At 32.2% G+C, this 22,404-nt stretch overlaps 1 protein-coding gene across 7 annotated transcripts in view; it reads right to left on the bottom strand.

The window, feature by feature from the left end:
* Nucleotides 1–22,404, bottom strand: part of LOC108917117 — a 171,499-nt gene that overhangs the window by 113,839 nt on the left and 35,256 nt on the right. Inside the window, exon 1 of one of the 7 annotated variants that reach the window (XM_018723573.1) lies at nucleotides 20,711–20,959. The exons of 5 other annotated variants lie outside the window; for them this stretch is intronic. In XM_018723573.1, coding sequence (XP_018579089.1) covers nucleotides 20,711–20,764 — 54 coding nt within the window. In that variant the 5' untranslated portion in view covers nucleotides 20,765–20,959. Of the gene's footprint in view, nucleotides 1–6,669; nucleotides 6,857–20,710; nucleotides 20,960–22,404 lie in introns of those variants that run through there. One more of the 7 variants, XM_018723572.2, reaches the window with a different exon arrangement.

Genomic DNA, 22,404 nt, shown 5'->3' with positions numbered 1-22,404 from the left:
TCTAGAGAAGAATTTTCTTAATTCTCAGCTGTTGCTATAGAAAGTAATAAAGTACGAGGCAACCTTAAGAGGAGGCTTGGCTACTGATTATAAATTATGTCGAGATAAGCTGGTAGAATGTAATAAGGCGTATTAAAGTGCTGTGATGATATCAGTTTAAAGTAATATTTCAAAATTTGATCGCACCTGCTTTTCACGCGTTGTACATGACAAATTTTATATCACAACATATTCGTAGCTGGTACACCATCTGAAACGAAACGTGTAGAATAGATGTTGTGAAATTGATGTTTTTTATTAGAGTGTACTAAAAAATTTAACTATCCAATTAAGTCAATCAAAAGACGGTATAACACAATTAATCCGAATCATTTTGAAGAACAGTTCATTTGAATCTGTTATTAATTTGATTAAATGGAGTATTTTTCTTTGGAAATTTACTGCAAAGTTATTGCGGGAAATAAATTTTCGCTGAAATACAATTCAGTGTATAATAGAAGAATTAGATAACATTATTCATATACTATTATTCATGCTGCTGTTAATATGTTAATGTGTTAGGGAGTAAATACATAAGTTAATAAAAATAAATAAAAAACAAATCATGCTATCCAAAACAGATTTCAAACAGGTTTTAAATATACATATATTGGTTATAGAAAACTTATAAGGGTCAATGGTAGATTAAGAGTTCCGGAGGCGCCAAGCACAGAGGTCATGTAGGCCCTCTGTTGCTTGGATTTGGAAGGTAGAAAATAAAACAAAGGAGAGGAGGTCCCTGGAGAAAGGAGGCCCAAAGCACGTGCTTATATTGCTTAAGCATTAATACACCACAAAAGGTGGTTGCTGCTTTCCCTTGCAACCGAAGTGGAAGATCAAGAAATAATCCGATAAATGCCTTTTCTATAATAGAAAAAGTGTAATTTAATTTGGGCGAAGATTCTTGTTAGATAAAAAAAAAACATCCTTAATTATCAATAAAGAATCACCTTAACTTTTTCGTACTTATTTATTGACATCCCGTATAGCTGTGTAGCAATATTTACAGTAAGGCACACTAAGAACCGGAACAGCCCCTTAAAATTTTTTGAGGCAGACGATTCGGATGAAATTTTTTATAAGCTACTTTTTTAGAAGTGCAAAATTTTCTTATTAATAGCTCTGCTGACTATGATTGGTAAATACTAAAGTCTACATATAAATTATTTTCATTTAGAGAGGACCTACTATTTTCACAATATTAGGCCATCTAGGCTTGCCAATTGTAATGACAGTGTCTCCAATTGTTTAAAATTGTTATCTTTACGTGTTTCCAGTGCCTTCTAGATTTTCAGATTAAACAAAAATTTGTGTTTTGATTTTATACTGATGAATTTTGAGATAAAGGACTTTTAAGTGATTTGATTAGAACTATGTATGTACCTACCCATATTAAAAAAAATCTCTAGAGCAATTTTGTCAAAAATCACTTCCAAAAAAAATCGTAAGAAGCAATAGCTTACCTACTAGGTCATCGTAGCCAGCAAGTACACTTAGAGAGCCAATAAATGTATATAAAAAAATTATTTCGAGTCGTGCGTTCAAAAAAATTTTTAGTGAGACATACTATTTATAAAAATACTGTATTACTTTTAAATAACAAGTCTGTATGCTAATAAAAACGCAATAACCTTTTAAACTCAGTTAAAAAAAAAGAAAAGTATAAAATCTCTACATTTTCGAATTTTCATAGACCATCATAATATTTGAATCAAATCACATTTCGGTAGTACCTATAATTAAAACTATTTTATACAAATATCAAATTTTGACTAAATGAATTGTACGCACAGGTTTCACTTTTGAGTACCTAAGTAATATGTAATATGACTAAAATCCGTTTGTATTTAAATAATAACTTTTTATGTATTCACGAACTGATCAAGTCTATTCAAACATACGAATAGGTACCACAAACATAGCAAACTGTCACAGTTTTTGACTAATTTCTTAAAAGACTAATTTATTGAGTCAAAACCTGCTAACTATCCACTAATATAATTTTTACATAATTGATTTAAGAACGTATTTGTAAAAAAATGTATACAATTAACAATTCGCTTGTACTTCAAATTACTGAAATTTTTCATTTGAGTCAATGTATACAGAGTGTTTTCAAAAGAAGTAGTAGAAATGGTACCGGTAATCTACACCTAAATACAACAGTTTTTGCATAAAAACGACCTTATTAAAATGTTCTGGCCATAGGAAATACAGCCTTTCAAAGTTTCCAAAAAATATATAGAATAGTCTGTAACTGAGAGCAAAAATGTATACCTAATAGTCAAATTTTACATCAATTTTCCCACTAATGCATGTGCAACTTCTCGGCACTTTCGAAAAATTTCTGTCCCTTGGAGGGAATTGAAATAAGCACTTCCTAAGTTATTTCTTATTACAAGTTTTTTGTTTTACAAAAATTGAAAATTCAAAAATACGTGTCAGATAGCTTGTTTTATTTAAAAAGTTTTACCTCATTAACTTTTTTTCTTTAAAACTAGCTGTTTATTAACAAAAAATTAAATACATTATCATTCGCACTACAACTCGCACGACTGCAACTAAGAAATATTTAAGTAGGCGGTTGTCATGCTAATTTCTGTCATTAGATTTGGAGGCGTTTGGTGGTACATTCTTCTTGCTGCGGCACAGTTTTTCCGACATTCAAAAATGGTTGTAGCATGTCCGCATATTCTTCATCAGTAAAATTATTTGCCATAATTTTTCTTAAGTTGTAAAATAAATAAAATTATTGAGTGGTAAATCCAAGAGAGCACGCGCAGAAGTCACTAAAATCTATCTACTAGCAACTGTGTTAATTCTTTTGAAAACAACATTTTGTATACAAAATGAATACCTAAACTGTTTGTTGTACCATCACGTTAAAATAACGAGCCACGTTAGAAAAGGTGCAGGTTTCGCCGGATACATAGATATTCTGTAATTTGCCATCTTTATAATCTAGTAGGAACTCTGTGGATTCCTAAAATGCGTAAGATAACAGCACTTGTGCATTTTGAAGGACGTAACACAGAAGCTGCATAATAAACATTCAAACGTTAGCTCTAATCATCTTTGTTCTCGAGTTCAGAAAATCCTATCGAGACTGAATCTGTAATTATTTACTCTTGTGGGAAGTAGGGAGCAAATTACTAGCGTCATAATTTCCATTTTGCGACCACCCCGTGCATAATCGCTGAACTCGGACAATTACATAGAATTCCGATTAATGTGAAGCAGACAATAATATATAATTTAATAATAAATTTGCATACGTGAGTGCACTCCAAGTAAAAGCGAGAAAAGACGCAGAAGTATTCGAAACATGTATTGAGTATTCATAAGAAACGAAAAGTTTAGTACTGGTGTAAAATGTGAAATCCAACATTCGCAGTATTTGTTCTTAAACTTAAAAACAAGTTAATATTGTAATAGAGAGAACAATTAAATTTAAATTCGTGAAAATAATTAAAATTACTTTTACTTACTGTGTGAATTTACTGTTTCGTTAGAAATTGATAAACTGAAAATAAAAGTATTTTGAACAATACTGAGTATAATATTAGTCGAGGAAATAAAGCACAAAAAGAGCCGAAATCTCCGAAATTTTTCGATCAAGTCGTATCAAGATGGGGTTTTTTGCATTCGCTTTCTAAAATTATGTGGAAAAAATGTATCAACTTTATATTATGTTTTTCGGACAAATTGCATTTGTGTAGAGCAAAATGCATCCGGAAAAATGCATTTTTAAAGTCTTAGAAAAAATTCATAACTCGGTTAATAATGCCTGGAATGGACTCAAATCAGGGTCCTGGGGGGTTTTCGAGGTCGCTGATCCCGAATATGACCTTCAAATTGGTCCATCGCCGACCTGGAGCTTAGGATTGATGATGAACGTCATCTCCGAGGCTTCTCCTGAATTTCACTCTTAAATGCAACGAGACTTGACACCCGGAGGTTTTTCGCGTCGCTGATTCCTAATCTGGCGCCGGCGAGCACCCTCGGACACCTGGTGCACCGGAACCTAGACATGGACGTCATCTCCGGGAGTTTTCCTGTAAAATTCGCGTAAACGAACCGAAAATCGCATCAGGGGTTTTTTGGGGCTATTAAATAAAAGTAATGCTATGGACTGTATACTACTTTATAAACAAAATCAAAAATTGAATTATGCACGGATATAGAGACATAAATGAATCATATTAAGAAGCCAAAGCATTGAAAGGAAAATTTGAGGACAGTTAAAAGTTAAAGCAACCACTAAACGATAAATAAGAGACAAATAGCAGTTCACATCAACTGTATGAAAATAACAATGAAAAAAATATGGGAAATACGTGGCATAATATAATTAGAAAAACTCTTGACAACGAAGTGGAACAAAGTTAAGGACTTAACACAGAACTGAAACGAATAAAACAACCTTCTATATGAACGAAATACTACACCTGACGTTGGTTTTATAAGCTATAATATCTCTACTACTAGTGGCTTTCTTGACAATATGGTCGTAACAAATATAATTTGTACGTAATCTCACTGTGAAATGAAGTTAAACAAAACAGAAAAAAGTTGTTGGAAGCTTGCTGAGAAGTTGAATAATGAATATATTCCAATAAAATCTTTATAATACGAAATTGTTTTGTTAATAAGAAAATTCTTTTACATATTTACTATATTTATTGCTTTGTATAAATCCATTGGTAAAAACATTATAATTTATGTGTATTTAATTTACTTATTAACAAAAATTCGTGTCAAGTAGATAGGTTCAATTTCTTAATGGGGCGCAATTTTTTGTCCATCATTTTAGAAAATCTAAGCAAGTTAGAAACAATATCTGCATTGTACCAGTTATACATATAAGTTTTCTTCGGGGTATAAGATAACTGATAATACATTCAAAATAAGGGAAAAAAGCATATTTTTACTTCCCATGTTTATTCCTGAATTTTGCAAGACTATTGAACATACAGAAAATCGCGTACGGTAGGTAGGTACTATAAGCATAATCACACCCCGCAGAATACTACTAGAAGGTACATTTTCTGGTGTTTACATATTCTCCGTGATCTTTCAATAGGAAATATACTAAAAGTGCGACTTCTTGTTTATAAAATGCCAGCCTTAAGAAGACAATTAAACTATTAAAAACAACATATATGTTTTAGAAACTAAAATTAGTACCCATTTGAAGCAGAAAATAGAAAATTGTTTTTTTTTTAATAATAAATATTTTGGTGAAAGGTGTTTAATTTACAAATAATCATTACAGTAAATCAAATGCTTTTTAGATACGTAATTATTTTATTCCAAAAAATATAATGTAAACAAAATTACTATATTTCAATTCAAATGGTATTACCCTAGATTGAACGTGTATGTAACCCAACAGGGTCTTATTTTGGTACTACGACAATGCATTGCAGAAGAATGTCCAAAAATGGTCATTAAAATTGTACGAAGATTAATGTAATTAAAAAAACCAACACAAAGCTTTATTTCGCCCAAAAAAATTAAACCAAACCAAAACCAAATACTTGTTTTGATGAAGTAAATTATTAGCAAATTTATTGTTGCCCAAATTTTATTTTTTTAATTCATTTTTAACGTTTTTAAGATGTGACATTTATAAGAAGGTGCTAAGTAACGTTGACATTGGGAATAAAATTTGTACATCAAAGTATATGTATCTTCGAGAATACTTTGGTCAAATAGAAATGTGTTTTCCCATTTTTCTATTCAATACAAAAAATAAAGTGGAAATGGGGTAACAGTTAATTTTTAGTTGTGCATGTTTTTTGATTAAATAATCATTTAATCAACTACTATTACTCAGGTTATTTTCAATAAATGTAAATAAAACAAGAACCTGACTAGGTAGCTCACATTTACAGTAATTTACAAATAAAACTTAAACAATATTCTCATTACTACTAACTGTATGTTGTTAGTTTAATGCATGTTCTTGTCATATTAGTTTGATTACACACTAAAATGAGTGCAATACATACCTACATACTCTGCTTTGCAATTTTTACGTGTATGCCGATATATAATTGACAAACGTTATATAATTCCTTTCACAATTAACAACTTTCAAACTTCACTAATAGTCCGCCAAGTCAACACCATAACTGAATTTATTAGACAAATTAGACTCCTCTTTAGTTATTTCAAAATAGGAACTAAAATTCTCACCTATTGTACCCGAATTATTCACGCTTTGTTCACAAAGAAATTTTCGTACATTTTAATGACTAGAAACGTTGAGAGAAACTGCCTTCAGGTTTTTGTTACAGTTGTAGTTTTTACTGCAATCTATTTTACTTCATTAGATTTGTTTAGTTTTTCTTACAACAAAAAAAAAACATGAAGTATAAATATGAGGAAGATACGTGCTATTATTATACCAATTTATTTCAATATGGGAAAATATATAATACGTGTCAAAGTTTAGGAGAAAAGAATAGCGTACGGTTACGTTGAACACACTGATAATTTTAGCCAATAAAATGTCAAACCCAAGGCACTTACGATGCAATTAAAGACAACTGATAATAAATTAACAATGTACAATAATGCCAGAGTTCATCGTCTTATAACATAACCTACATTGTAACTACTCACATCGTTTGCCACTGTTACACCACTATTTATCAAGAAACGAAGAACACACTGATGCATCATTATCGAGGAGCACGATTATAACGTACATAAAAAAATATAATGTGCACAATGCACTTCTTCAATATAATAATGAAGTTAACTGCGACTGAATTGCTGTCTGGTTTAAACCTCAACTCAATCGATTCATGGTCGCAAGTCAAGCGAGCACACCTATTTCTGTGCAATTTTTAAATTATATTTTTCCGTTTTCATCACAACTGGCTTTTGTTACTGCATGTGTTACTTTATATAAAATTACCTTCCACCTTCCGTCTAGTTTTCATGCAGGACGTATGGAGAATTTTTCACGTTTTCATTGACAGGTGGGAATGCAGTTTGTATAAGATACCGTTATTCACTTAATCAAGCAGAACAGTGCTGAATAGATAATGATTTATTTCAATGATAGTTAATAATGTTATTCAACTAATTAAACACGTTCTACCAATCGACACGTGTCGAAATTATAACTATTCCTGAAAAAGGTGGAATTACGCAAGGTAAAAAAAATGGTGTAAATAAAAGTAATAATAAATACTTTTATATTTGTGTATATAATATTTAGAGTAATCACATTTGCAATATACAATTAAGACAGAATATTGAATGTAACCCGTAACATGTAAGAACAAGGATGGTATGCACTATGTAAAAGTCCTTCAAAATATTTAATGAATGTACACACATAATCCTTGTTCAATGTAGCCGTATTAAGATGGGGTAGACATATTTTCTTTTATTTTTGAATTCTCTGAATTTACAAATAGAAATCGCCTTGTTTTTGCCCCCCCCCCCNATAAATTCCTGCTCCTGAAAACTCGTCTTCTACCCGAGATCCATCAGTATAGCACACTAGGGATCCCGGGGAGAACATATCACCTTCCTGCTTCCACTGCTCTCTCGAGGGGAAAGTGGTGACATACTTCCTTCCTAACCTAAGCCGGTCCTCTGCTTCCGTAACCCTCATGGCGGATATTGGGATGTCCCTCTCCGCCCTGAGGGCCACGGAAGCATGACCCTCAGTGCGTCCTTTAGCTCTCCAACCACCGGCGTCCCTTATTCTAAGGTATGCTGCCATCGCCTCCCTCATAATCCATGTAGGAAGGGTCGGCAGCCCCAGAAGGACCTCTAACGCGGCAGTTGGGGTCGTTATTTGGCACCTATCTACATATTACAATGCTAACCCCCCCCATTAAAGGGCAATCTTTCATAAAAGTAGTTAGATCATTATCTAATGATAGAAAATTTATTTTTTAAACCAAGGGAATCTGGTTTTAATTTCACCTAGTTCTACTCGTATTTTGAATTCATAGGTGTTAACGTACATATTGTTACACACATTTTGAGCATGGCGGGAAAAAGGAATCGTCTTTCTATTAAAGAAAAAATTGACATTATCAACGAAAGTGAAAAAAATTGCTTGAGTACCAGAAAGTTATTAACAGAAAGTGCAGAATTGACCAACAGCGACTGAATGAAGAGATCAGAGCAACAACAAAGTTACAGCTGTTTGAAGTTATCAAAATGTAACAGCAAAAATGTGACACTACTTAGAAATTAAAAATTAGGGAGCTGAAAGTATTTTACTATCAAAAATTTCGAACCTATTAGAAGCCTGCAAATGTTTAAGAAAAATTTGTTGTTAATGCAAACAGTTTTGATAAGGTTACTGAAATATGAATCTAAATGTAATTAAAATAAATTTAGAAATATGTAACAATCTTTGATAAACGATTATTTTGAAAAATAGTAATCTTAATCATACATATCGTACAATCGTACATGCTAGTTATAATTTTCATGTATTCTCTTTTAAACGACCACCTCTTTAGTGACCAACTTTTGATTCCTCTAGGGAGGTCGGTATTAGAAGGTTCTACTACAGTTTTAAAGCTGTAGTATTAACTATTGCTTATTAGGATAACTAACAAAGAAAAAACGGAATACCTGGCAACAATTTATCTATAAGTATCTGGAATCAAGGATCGCAATGTCAAAGTAACTTCAAACCGAGCACTAGAATGCCAAGGAATGCACAGGAAATATAAATACCGGTCAGAGGACTAATCTCCAATTTCAGAACTCCCTCAAAGAAGGCGTTATATATTTTCCGAAATATGAAAAAACTTTAATTACGTGTAACACTTGTTTATTTTTGAAGTATTGTAATAGCGGGAATCAATATATATTTTATTTTGAAATGAAAACTATCGTGGTTGAATCAAACATCAGTTGTTCACACGGAATGCGCCAGCCAAGTGTTTATTTGCCCTTGAGATAATGTAATTTATGAGTACCAAAATGTAGCCCAAAAAACTAAAAGAGGGTGTTCTTTGTGGTGCCTGGTCAACGCCCGATCAACGCCTGGTCAACAAGGTGTGTGCTAGCTTGAATACATTTATTCAATGAATTGTGAATTTGTGAGTAATATGTCAAGCTCGTTCAGGTATATGAAAACCCCAGGGCGCGCCACGTGTTCCCGGTCTTAATGGCTGTGGTTCCTTCGAAGTGTGCCTTGTAAGTTCTACGGGGTCTTACCTGCGCTTCGATTGACACATACTAGGTGGTTTTGAGGTAGGTGGAATAATAATATGACCCACACACTCGGTAGTTGGGATGTTAACTAGTGGAGTCCGGGGGAGCCTCGAGTCATTTCAGGTGACACTAGCTAGTTGTTGAATAAAGACTGATACCTACATGTTGCCTAATGAAACGTATGGAAGGATATACCATGAATCCTAAAGTTAGGGGGAGTATAACCCCCCGGTGAGTTACCTTTTTATGTTTTTTTATTGACAGAACAGTAACTTTGATATTTGTTTATATACTATATACCCTCTTAATTTCTGGCGAATGGCTTATTTTACATACGTCATAATGAAAGTATTCCAAAATTGCTAATATTAAACCTACCGTTTATCTAGCAAGCAAGTCACATGACCTTAATAGTGAAATTAAAATAGAACGCCACTAATGACAATACCAATTATATATGAAAATATGACTTAGTGTTGAACAATGTTAGGCTTGTCAAAAAATTAGGTACATTAATAATTACGACAGGAAAATAATTGCATCGTGACAGTGATCCACGAATAGGAGTCACGTTTTGTAATGCGGAACGAAAAGCAGTAATGAAGAACTTGGTTATCCAACCAAGTGCTTCATTCAGTGTCCACTTGCAGCATCCAGTTCATTGAATAATTTCGTAATTATTGCACACAATCTGACGTATTAGTAGTAATCATGACAGCAAATTTTCCATGGAACATATAGACTAAATGGGGATAGAAATAAATAAAATCTCATTAGGATATATGTAAATGTCAGATAAATTTAGGAATCCATTCAAATTCCATGTACCAAACAGTATTTTTTTTAACGAAGAATTTACAGTCGATTAATTACAGCTTAAAACAGGTGGAAAAAACATAGATAAGTACTATTTCAGCTTATTTATTTCAGCTCAAGGTGGCCTGAAAATAGGTGCTCACAGTTTAAATTTTCAGTTTATTACTCAGCTATAGAAAAATTAATAAAATTCAATTGTACATGCCGATATTGTTGCGCTACATAACGTCAATCTTCTGATGTGGTAGTAAATCAAAATTAATACACAGTGATGTTAAGAAGTAACAACTGGATTGTAAAATTATATTTTCGCATCTCTACAGAGACTTTTACACAAGATATTTAGTACCTTAACATTTCTTTTCTGTTTACACACATGACTTTCTCCACATTACGAATACAGTTACTAGAAATATACGCAGTAAGTAATTTCTCATAAACTAAAAGATGTACCTACTGCACATATTCTAATATTCATAAAAATACGAAATCATTAACTGCGTATTTGGTAGAACTTTCTTATCTTAATTGTATGTACTTCCAACATAAATAGTTTAATTATTATTACCCCACTTAATTTATACAATTAGTCAACTTGAATACACTGCTGACATAAATTGCTCCATAAAAACCTGCTCTATGAAAATTGAGTCGCTAATTACAGGTAATCTGTTATATTTTTTTCTAATATTCAAATAACCGCAGTTGTTGCACAGTTCTATTTAACATTCCTAATATCTTACTCATTTAAGTCACACATTTGTCGATAATAAAGGTCAACAAAACTTCAGATGCTGTTCGACTTTTAAGATAACTTCTTGCGACAAACATATTTCATAGACATAATATTTGTAAGAATATTGATATTTCAATTTCAATTTTGCTAATAATTTGAAGGTCATTCATTTCATTTCATTCGTCAAACTGACGAATTGACAAAGGTGAGTTGTCTCGCCACAAGCGCATACTATTTAAATATCTCCATTAACGCGTAATTAAAAAAGTTCGGTTATTTTCTGAACAGGCCTCATAGTAATCAACAACGAAAGGAATCATTTTACGATTTAGGGCTTTTTCGTACATTTTTCGTAAAAAACTAAACCTGACGTAACCTAATTTATCAATTTAAATATTTTTGTAAATGTTCAGAATAGCGTGCGTAAGTGAAGCTTCTACGCAAAGTGGATTAGCGGTGTTTAGACACTACTGAATGATTGAGATATTTCAGAGTGCATCTTGATAAGATATGAGCTATGTTGGTATATTATATACCCTCTTAAAAATAAAAGCGGCCAGAAATAATGCAAATGACACTGATTTATATCGTGGTTGAAAACATTCAAAATATGCTGCTAACGTTACTGTTCCCATTACAACAGCATAAAATCCCAGCTGTCTTGTGAGAGATTTTTCTATATTCCTATCATTCCGTTGAGATAAAATAACGGATGTGGTCGTCGTGACTTGTACATTCGACATGTTGCCAACGATAAATAATATATTAGCAATTACGGAATACGTTTCATGTGTTAAGTGGTCGGCTTAGGTGGCATTGATTTGAATAGTTTACAGTTTACGTGAAACTTTCATTTAAATTTTCTGAACGGTATTTGTGTATAAAGAAATTTTGTAAAAAGTAGTAGTCAGTTATATATTCATTAATTGTAATTCAAGTATATTTTCATGTAAGAAACCGAAATAAATTATATTTTAAAATAGCCAATTTGATGAAAGATTAACTCGACCAAGGAAATTTGATGCAAACTGATTAATTATGATATCATAACCAAAGGTAATTTACATTTTATAAGGACTTTTCCAAGGTGTGAATAAATAATAATAAATAAATAGTGTTTAGTTTAACTAAATAAATGTATAAATATTGTACGAGTAAATTATAATTTGGACGATTGAGAAAATTCTTAGTAATATAACAACAACAGTTTGTATTTCTCTGCATATTTAATTGTGGAATTAAAAGATATGAAGTAGTATGGCATGAAAAGAAAGCATTGGTACTGTTCGTATTTGATACTGAAAACTTATACAGGGTGGGCCATTAGTGTGAGAAAGTAAAATAACTCCCTTGTTACTCATACCTAATACAGGAAAAAAAGTTTATATGAAAGTTATACAGAATCAAGAAACCTAAATTACAAAATAAATTTGATACATACAGGGTGATAAGTAAAAACGGGACACGCCAAATATTACATTTTTTAGATGGAACACCCTGTATATTTTTACACATATGGATTTCCGAGAAAATTCTGTATATATGGCAGTTTGTCATTTTAGTGCGGGGTTGCCAAGTTATGTAGCAAATGGTTCGAATTTTGGAAAAAACATGACCTCGAAGAAGTTGATTTAACTTTCAGCTATTAACACTTGGAATGAAATAATTAGACAGGACAGTTATAGGCAAATGTTAGACAAAGGCTCCTATATTAGCTAATATCGATATTTTATATAGGGCATTTTTTATAATATGATCATTTTTAGAAAGTTTAAACTTGATTTTCTAAAATATTTCGAACGGAACAGAATCCGCAGAAAGAGACCAGAGTTGTGGCGAGACAGCTCATGGTTCTTGCACCATGACAATGCGCCCGCACACTCAACTTTGTATTAGTCAGTTTTGTGTCAAAAAATGGGACCACTGTCCTCCCTCATCCTCCTTATTCGCCAGACTTGGCTCCTTGCGATTTTTTCTAATTTCCGAAATTAAAATCAGTGCTGAAAAGACGCCGTTTTCAGACTATTAATGACAGCAAAGCAAAGTCACATACTTTAATGCTATTTTAAATGAAGCTATATAGGACTGCTTCGCGAAATGGACATACCGCTGAGAAAAGTGTGTGAATATGAGAAGGGAGTACTTTGAAGGACGCAAGGATAACAATGTATAAAATTAATAATAAAGTTAAAAAAATAATGTTCGGCTATTTTCTGAACAGATCTCGTATACATAGATTAAGATGCTATTAAAGTAAGTTGTTAAATGTGATGTGAATAAAAGTGCACTAGAAATTTCCTAACAGGCACAGCATTGTTGCCCGTTTGAGGCTATGTATCAAATAGATCAAATTAATTGTTCCCATTTTTTTAGTAGAAAAGTTTTATTATGTCTATCGAATCCGATATTTTTGTAATGTAATTTTATAGACACCGTCACCTTAGGTATTATTTATAGCTAGTAATTACAACAAATATGTCAGGTCATGTGGTGAACATGACAGATTGTCTCTTAAATTTTAGTATCCAATTAAAAGCGATCGTTTCTGCAGCTGTTGATTTTCAATGTAACTTCTATTAGCAGTTTTAATACTTTACAAACATAATTATGAATATGATTCACAATCCGTTTGTTTTTATGTCAATCAATTGTATTTTTTATAACATCTATATTTTCAATAGTTGCTCTTAAATTGTAATTTTTGTTTTATAAATCTACAAGGTGTTAGACCAACCATAAATATATGTTGTAGGATGTTAACACAGTTTTTGATCAATCTTTCAATTGATATTACTAACTTGGCGTAATATAATTCTTTGATAGTACACTAAAAAAAAAAAAATGGTCCAGAATGAAACTTTGATGAGGAGTTAAGGAGGTTTATCTGATTTGGAATTGACGAACAAATATTCATAAAAATAATAATATAAGCTTATTAATATGAAGGAAATCCTCAAAAAAAATTATGACTAGTTTGGATACCTGAGACGAGATATTAATAAAATAATTTTTCACGATTTAGTACAGTCTTATGAGAATGCAGATTTTTTTGGTTTTTCCACTTAGAATGCGCAACAATTGACGAACAGTTTCCACAGCAACTTGTAGATATAAATAGGAAACCGATATCTGAGGAATCGTATAACAGCTTGTAGAAATCGATTAGGTACTTGTAAGATACATAATTTATAATAATTCTCCTTCAAACTGCTGTCGTTGACTAACTTATCCTCCATATGCGTGATAGCGGCAACGCCGCGGTCTCGATGTAGCGTATTATTTGAAATTCGCAGGTGTCCAAACAAACAGGATGATCGAACGAGAGCGAGCGAACGCCGAGCCGAGCGCGCCAGCCAAGTGCAACGTTGCCAAATCTAAAGGCTTACTACTTTAGTCACTAGCGAATCTACAGAAACTTTCGTTAGACTTTAGACGTACCTCCGTACCCGATAAACCTTCTTAATAAACGAAAATCATTCTGCTAACACGTCACTATTTTATTTTTTTCTAGTCTATTAAAAATTGACTTATTATTAAAAAATTCATAGCTGTGCAAGTTTTACTTTTAACCTTTTAAGGACGGTAAGTAATAAAAAATAAATATAAAGTAGAAGTTGATTACTGAACTGAATTAACCCTTTACTTACTGTCACTTAAAAAATATTATTATTATAATACTATACTTCCAAATATCTACTAATCCCAGAAAGAAAACTTAGAGGTCATAATAAAAATTTTTGTTACTGCTGCTGATAATAAGAAGAAGTTGCAGCAGTAAGTAAAAGTAAAATTAAAAAATAATAACGATTAGTTTAATTTTCTGGTATAGCAGCAGCTTTTTAGCTTATTTAATGCAGACATTTTGCTAAGGTTAATCAATTTTTATTTATGACTAAAAAATATTTATTTCTATCAGTGTAGACGCTTAAAAAAAGCATAAACGCTTCAATAAAAAATATGTGAAAGGAGATTTTTTGACGTCAAATCTCGTTTCATTAACAGTTGGAACTTCTACCCTAATATTAATTCTGATGCCATATATTGGTTTTTGTCCCAAAAATTTCTCACAACATCCCTACTATATTCTGTAGAGACAGTGATGGTAATCTTAGATTCGACTTCGGTCTCTTTGAATATTAACAAATTTTTTTTCGAGAAATTATTATTTTTTATTAAAAAGAAAGCAATTGAGTCTCGCAATCTGCAATATAGTGCGGACAAGTGATTGGTTGAGAATACGAATATATGTATAAATTTGCCGGAGTACACATATTTGTTGAAAGTAAACACATGCCGTATCGTGTGAATGGTGCATGTCGATGCATTCTTCACTTGACTAATATTAATCAAAACTAACAAAAAACAGACCAACCAAATTAACAGATACTTTCAGCAATGGCCATTTTTAGATCACGACGTACTATTACACAATTTCCTTAAGTTTTCTATGAGGCGTTGCAAAACAAGATTTATAAAAAATAAAGGCACAATTGACAAACAGCCTGTGAACTTTTGTTCACAAACTTTATTTCACATTGTTTAACGCTGAAAATGGAAGGCAGCAGATTACTAACGCAATCTACTATTCCCGATTTCATTAATCTCGTTCCAAAAAGGTGAACCTTATATATACGAAGATTAAGCCGATCCGCTAGGGAAACAATAATTTCCAGTGCATGAGCATAAATTGCGAAACCCCTGGATTTATTTTCTCACCAGCTCTGTGGATTAAATTTGGTGTAAAATACAACGTCTGGCTATCGCAGATAACAACCGGGCTTTAGAAAGGCATCCCGGTTCACCGTTTTTGCTTGTGCCGTTTGAAATAAATGAAAACTCATTACAATGAATGAATGGCCGCTGTTATTATGGTAAATCTAAATTGCCAGCAGCGGAATAACAGGACTGGGAATACTATCCATTCCCTGCTCTCGTTGGATGCCTTCTGCACCAGCCGGTTCTCATTACCATATACACGGCTACCTTTTAATTTACGACAATGCGCTTTTTATTCACCTGACCTGGACTCGAATCTTTAATAGGGTTATCGCAGGCACGATTGCCGTGTACATCGCTTTGAACTAGCTTATTTGCGTCTAGAAATTGCCTCAGAGCGCCTGAGTAATTGTTTCAAGCTACTTTTCTTGATTAGAAAAAGGTAGTATTTCAGTAAATTAAATTTTTCTTGAAAACACATTACAATTTGCAGTACCTACACAATCCCAGTGAAGTTTTGTAAAAACCTACTCATATTCCTTGCTAAAGCAATAAAATCCTTGTCATAACAAATATTTCGAACTTATTTTGAGTTTTTTAAGATGAATATTGCATATTTTACATAATTTCCATAATAGGCTCAGTTCTTTTCAACTCTTTGGGTAGACGAAAAATCATCATCTACAACCAGGATAACTTTACATACGGGTGCCTCAAAAAGGTCGTCATACGGCTCGATTACAGATTCTGGGGATCAAAATAAGGCGAATTAAATCAATTTAAGACCTTTATACAAAAATCCACACCTAGTACCCATTGCATATTGTATTAGGACCCAAGAAACAATATTTTTTAATATTACTCTAAATCTAAAAGATCTCTTATTTTTAACACGTTATTATTTACTTGAAGAGTATATTTCCACAACATCTAAAAGAATGGCATATAATAGTTATTTATACCATAAAGGAGGTAAGTATTATTTACCAGTCGAGGACGATTTTGCGCCTGAGCGGAGCAAGGGATGGTCCGAAACTGGTAATATACTTAACTGCTACGTGGAGTATAACATCTGATCCCACAGTTCTTTATGTTTCGTGAAATAAAAATTAGGTTATATTTTTTGACATTTCTTAATCAATTCATTTTGACATTATTCGAAATCTTGCAAAGTCGCCTTGGTTGTTTGGATTTTGTCATTTCTAAGGTGTTTATAAACAAAGCGACATAAAAGTTGTAATTTTGCATATTTTGAATTATTATTTATAAATGATTGATTTTCAAATAGAAAGTGCAGCAAATGCTGCCTGTGAATTTTTATTGCCCGAGAAGTCGAAAGTGCGCTACGGACGAGTATATAGAAATTTCAAAGAATGGTGCCAGAACAAAAATACTGGTGTTTCTGAAATGTTACTGTTAGCATATTTCATGGAGAAGTCAAGAACTTTAAAGTCACCGGCGAGTTTGTGAAGTGAATACTCAACTAGTTTCGTAGAGAAGAATATATCAAAATACCCCCAGCTGAGAGCATTTTTGAAACGTAAGAATGACGGCTATACGCCAAAAAAGTCAAGCATTTTTATAAAAGAACAAGTCAATGATTTTCTCGTTCAGGTACCCGATAACACATATTTGCTAATGAAGGTAATGACGGTCTTAGGCATTGCAGGAGCATGCAGTTCTGATGAGTTGTGCAAACTTACTTTGGACGTCAATTTCAAAAATTTCTATGACATTATTGTAGTTACAATTCCAGATTCTAAAAATGGTAAATCACGTATGTGTACAATTACTTCTTGTCTGGGTTCAGTTTCTCACCTAGAAATTCTCAAGAAATATATCAATATTAGATTGCAAATTAAAACTGATATTTCACGCTTTTTTATGCGCTATCAAGCAGGTAGATGTTACAATCAACCAGTCGGTAAGAATACTCTTTCTATGATTCTTAATAAGATTGCACAGTTTTTGAAACTAGAACATCCTGAAACTTATACAGGCCATTCATTCCGAACATCAGTAACGTTACTGACTAAGGGTTGATGTGTTAGCAATCAAGAAACATAGTGGGTGGAAATCAGCCACAAGTTATGTTGCTGACAGTTTAAGTAACAAAAATTAAATAGCCAACAGGATTCTTTACAATTACACTTCAACTTCAGGTTCTAGTAGTACGTCGCATCACGCAGTTTTAATGGATCAGGTATGAGTGTACCAAGAGCATTAAGCGACGTTAAGTAGAGTTCAATTGAAACATTTTAAAGGGTTGATGAGGGGTGATGCACCATTAAAATGTGACAGAATTTTGTAATCTGTAACTTAAAAATTGATTACTTTATTTTATGGGGAATTTAATTCTAAAACTTTTCTTACTCTTGTTAGTTTTCAAAAGACTTTGTCGTGTTCAATAAAAACACGTATAACTAATAATACGTGTAGTATAAAGTTGCGTGAAATCGCCATATTTTGGGTTTCCCTACATGCACCTGCTCTGTGTCGGTTCTTATGCGAAACACCCTGTATATGCAAAGTATTCAAGAATTCCGTATTTATAATTGTAGAAGTGATACAAGCATGGTTTCTAAAATTCCTAAGGTTATTACGGCTATTCAAAACACTGTGCTCAAAGTTTTTTTTTAAATCATATGGATGATATATTTAGGATGCATGTCTCGACAAACTTTTTCCTGTTTTTATGTGCATAATCGCTCGTTCAAATATGGAAACATAAATTTTGAATAATGATCGTCTTCCAGTACATTTCAAACCGAATCTTTCCCCTTTCGCCTGGAAATATCTTACTTTCAGAGACAAAAAATTTATAAGAACAAAGTTTATATTAAAAAAAATTACAGTCATAAGTGTGCGAACAAAACAGCTATCGAATATTCATAAATAACGTCTTTTAGGGCCAGTAGGTAGTAGTAATCTCTCGGGAGCATATAGTATAGAGATAGAGGGTCAAAATAGCATTAGAACTTTCCAAAATTTTTTCCATGTTTCTCCTAACGGAGATATTAGGCCCCAGAGGGTGCCCATACAATTTTGGTATCAGTATATACAGTTATTGCAGATAAGGCTCAATGATCTGAAGTTAAAACCATTTTTCTTACTATTAGAAGTAACGAAATGGTCCCGACATGTTTATTAAAAATTTTGAAGGTGGCATGCTCTGAAGAGGGAAATATTAATTTTAGATACTCTGTGAAGATTTTTGTTTGAAAAAGTACTCTTTATTTATTTAGATAAAATAAATGGTTTTCGAAATAAATCGGTTTTTGAAACGGTTAGCAAAAACTATCATTTGTTTATTTATAAATTATTTCATGTGTTTACTTCTTTAACTTTGCCAAAATCCAAAAACCTTAGAAAAAGTTGGTTACAGTTTAAGACAGTACCAGAGAAAGTCAAATATCAATTCTGTGTTATTGTCAGCAAAACTTCTTTCGTAATATTTACGGGTGTTATATAAATTAGTTCCTTACAAAAAAAGTTTGATGAATTTAAGTCCGGTGATCTAGGTGTCCATAAACAGGTTCACCTCGACCTACCCATAGATCTCTAGACTGTTGATAAGTATTTGCACTTTGGGGTCTGCTATCTCCATTATAGGAGGAAGATTAGGAAAAAATATGGGGAGAAGTAGTGTTATTTTTTGACGTCATCTGTACACTCCTGTGAGAATAGTAGATATTACCTTTTTACACGTTAAAAAATATACACTTAGGTATACAAAACAGGGCATGCAGTAAATAAAAAAAAAGATCCTAGCTAAAACAGTTTTAAAGTGAGATTTAAAAATGCCCCAGTTGACTTTTGTAAAAGATATAAATTAATATGTCTTTATTTTACAATGTTTTTATTGCTGTACATTAGAGGCAATTAGTGTTCGACATGGTTTGCAACAATGTAGTTTTACATGATGAGCACGAAGTATTTGTAATTTCAACTAAAAGTATTCACTATGGCAGACATTTAAGGTGTGGTAAAATTATCGGTTTGTAGACCTCGACCGCACCAACGAAAGAAAAGTAATTCACAAATTTAAGTGCCATATTGCCTATATGTTTAGGTATTATTGTACAGCAACAAAGTGTATCGCAAAAAAAAATATTCCAATTGTAATGTTAACTCGCAGGTTTATTAATTTATTAAAATCCTTGCTAAAGAAAAAAATTCGATAACTGACTGTCAATAACCAAAGCAACAAACAAAATAAGGATGAAGTGTACCAATGTAAATAATATTGCTATATTCATAAGGAGACAATTTGATAACATTTTCTAGGAATTTCCTTAACTACAATTTAATATTTCCATTATCCAATTTGTTATTGATTTATTTCAATAATTAAAGCTGTGATAATTTGGTTACTTATTTGTCCACGTTTTGGTAAAGAAATTTAAAGGAAAAAAATATTTTTATTGCACAATTTTTTTTAGTTTTAATTCAGCTACTGCTACTGCTACTAATGCAGTATATTTAATACGATAAAACCGAATAATATGAAAAACAAACGCTTATTTTCATTCATATGTTTTAAACAATGTTTTGAATATTAAAAATGGAAAAGTAGATGAGCTTACAAACATTCCTGTAAGTATAATATGTTATTTAATTGAATAGTAATAAGTATTTTCACTCTGAGTTCAATATTTTAAAATGCCGTTGAGGAAGGTGGTGAAATACAAGTATTGATTTTTTCGTAATGACAGAAATATGGGAAATGTGATTATCCTGAATTCGAGTATTTTCATTTCAAACAACAACAATGCAATGAACTCGTTTCGTATTTAAACAATAAACACACGTTTTCTGCGTAAAAATAACGGAAGCTAAATAATACCTATGTTATTAAACATTTCAACAATCTTTCGAATAAATACCTACATCAATTCTGTAAAACGTTGCTGTTGGTTATGAAAACATTCCGTTTCATGTTTCTCTTCTAATATACGAGTAAACTAAAAAGTAGATCAGATAAATAAATCATTTTTTTAAACATATATTTATAGTTTTAATGTTAAAACTGAGCTCAAAATAGAAGCAAATGCAGGTATATGATGACCAAAATATCTATGCTGGATTGTAGGCACATAATACTCATATCAAAAAGGATTTTGTCGAATATATTTCATCGGCTAATTTACTGACCTATCTGACAGTTTTTTAACATGCATTACCCAACTCGTTTCTTACCCTAAGGTCAGGAGGACACTCGTCCATGAGAAGATTAGTGAATTGATGATCCATATTCTGAAGAACTAGACTACACCGCGTCACACAGACACATTTTGATTGATTCGGTCAAAAGCTTTTTTGTTTGGGCTCTCTGCTATGATTCACACAGGAGTCTTTAGTCACATAGTAAAAGACGTATTGCGTCGGGCCGGACGTCTGGAGCCTTTGAAATTGATCGGCGCTGCGGCGTTACGGCGACGCCGCGACGGCATGCGCCTTCGCGCTGACTAATATTAAAGCGCCGGTTTGAAAAGCTACGCCTTGCGCATGCGCCGGTCGTAGGAAGATGTATGAGATTTTAAATTTAGATAGGATAGCATCCACGGTGGTACGTTGAAAGTGTTGCATAGCTTTTAAAAGATAATTATTCGAAAAGTTCCTTGATCAATAACACAGCCGCACAAAAAAAAGGACCACATCTGATATTCAGACCCATGTATTTCCATGTATTTTTTTCCGCTGAATCCGAATCTGCCTTCAGATTTGGCCCAACGGGTCTGAGTTTTCGGGAAAATTCAAAAAACAGGTCAAAATTCACAAAAAACGTCATTTACGATCGACGAAAGTTATAAAAAATCAAATTATTCTACTAGCTGGATCCATCTTTTTATCCATCCACCCATTTATGCATTCATACATCTTTTCTATGTCAATTCTGTATGAATATAGAAAAAAAATGTTTACAGTATTGTGCCCTACATTACTTTAAACAATCATTTGAACTTTTATGATGCTAACGAGGATGTAATGAGATGGTTTTGTGATTTATTTTCAACCAGTCACGACACGCTATACATATATAGTCAATATATTTATTCACTTTAAGAGAATTCCTTGCTGGAATGTAGGACGACTCTAATTTGTAGCATATTCAATGCGATGATCTTTGAATAGGAATTTATTGGACTGGTTAATACATTAAAAAAAAATGCAAATATAAAAAATATGTATTTTACATTAATGAAGATAGCTTTATGATGAAGAAAACGATATTACGTTGTATTTAATGTTAATAATATATAACTGGTTTTTATACAGGGTGTAACGGATGCTGATGGCCAAACTTCAGAGGGTTATTATACAAGTAATTTTCAACAAAAAAGTATTATAAGATTTTTTTGGAATGTTGATAGTTGCTCTTTTATTTAACATTTTTTGATTTAAAAAAATGTTGATCTTTTTTTCATAAAAAAAAAAATATCTCTGTTATTCTCTGTTCAAAAGTTGATATATCGTTAAAGAGCTTACTGAATACAGTAGTTTCTGCTGAAGAAAAAACACGTCCTCATTAACAAATTTTTGGCGTTACCACCAATAAGGAGATACCACTAATTTTGCTCATTTCACAATTATTACATTTAACTTTTTACAGCACCTGGTATAGAAGATTTTTTAAACACTCATATATGCTCGTCTTGTAGTAAATTTAATGCTCTTTCCGATGGTATGTCTAAATTTGATGTGGCTGTAAGAATAACAGAGATATTTTTGTTTTTATGAAAAAAGGAGCAAAATTTTTTGAAATCAAAAAATGTTAAATAAAAGAGCAACTATCAACATTCCAAAAAAATCTTATATTACTTTTTTGTTGAAAATTACTTGTATAATAACCCCCTGAAGTTTGGCCATCAGCATCCGTTACACCCTGTATA

Source organism: Anoplophora glabripennis, unplaced genomic scaffold (genome assembly GCF_000390285.2).
Source record: "Anoplophora glabripennis isolate ALB-LARVAE unplaced genomic scaffold, Agla_2.0 scaffold45, whole genome shotgun sequence".
In the NCBI taxonomy this organism is placed as follows: domain Eukaryota; kingdom Metazoa; phylum Arthropoda; class Insecta; order Coleoptera; family Cerambycidae; genus Anoplophora; species Anoplophora glabripennis.
The sequence above is the reverse complement of the archived record's forward strand: the minus strand, read 5'-3'. Positions and strand labels throughout refer to the sequence as shown.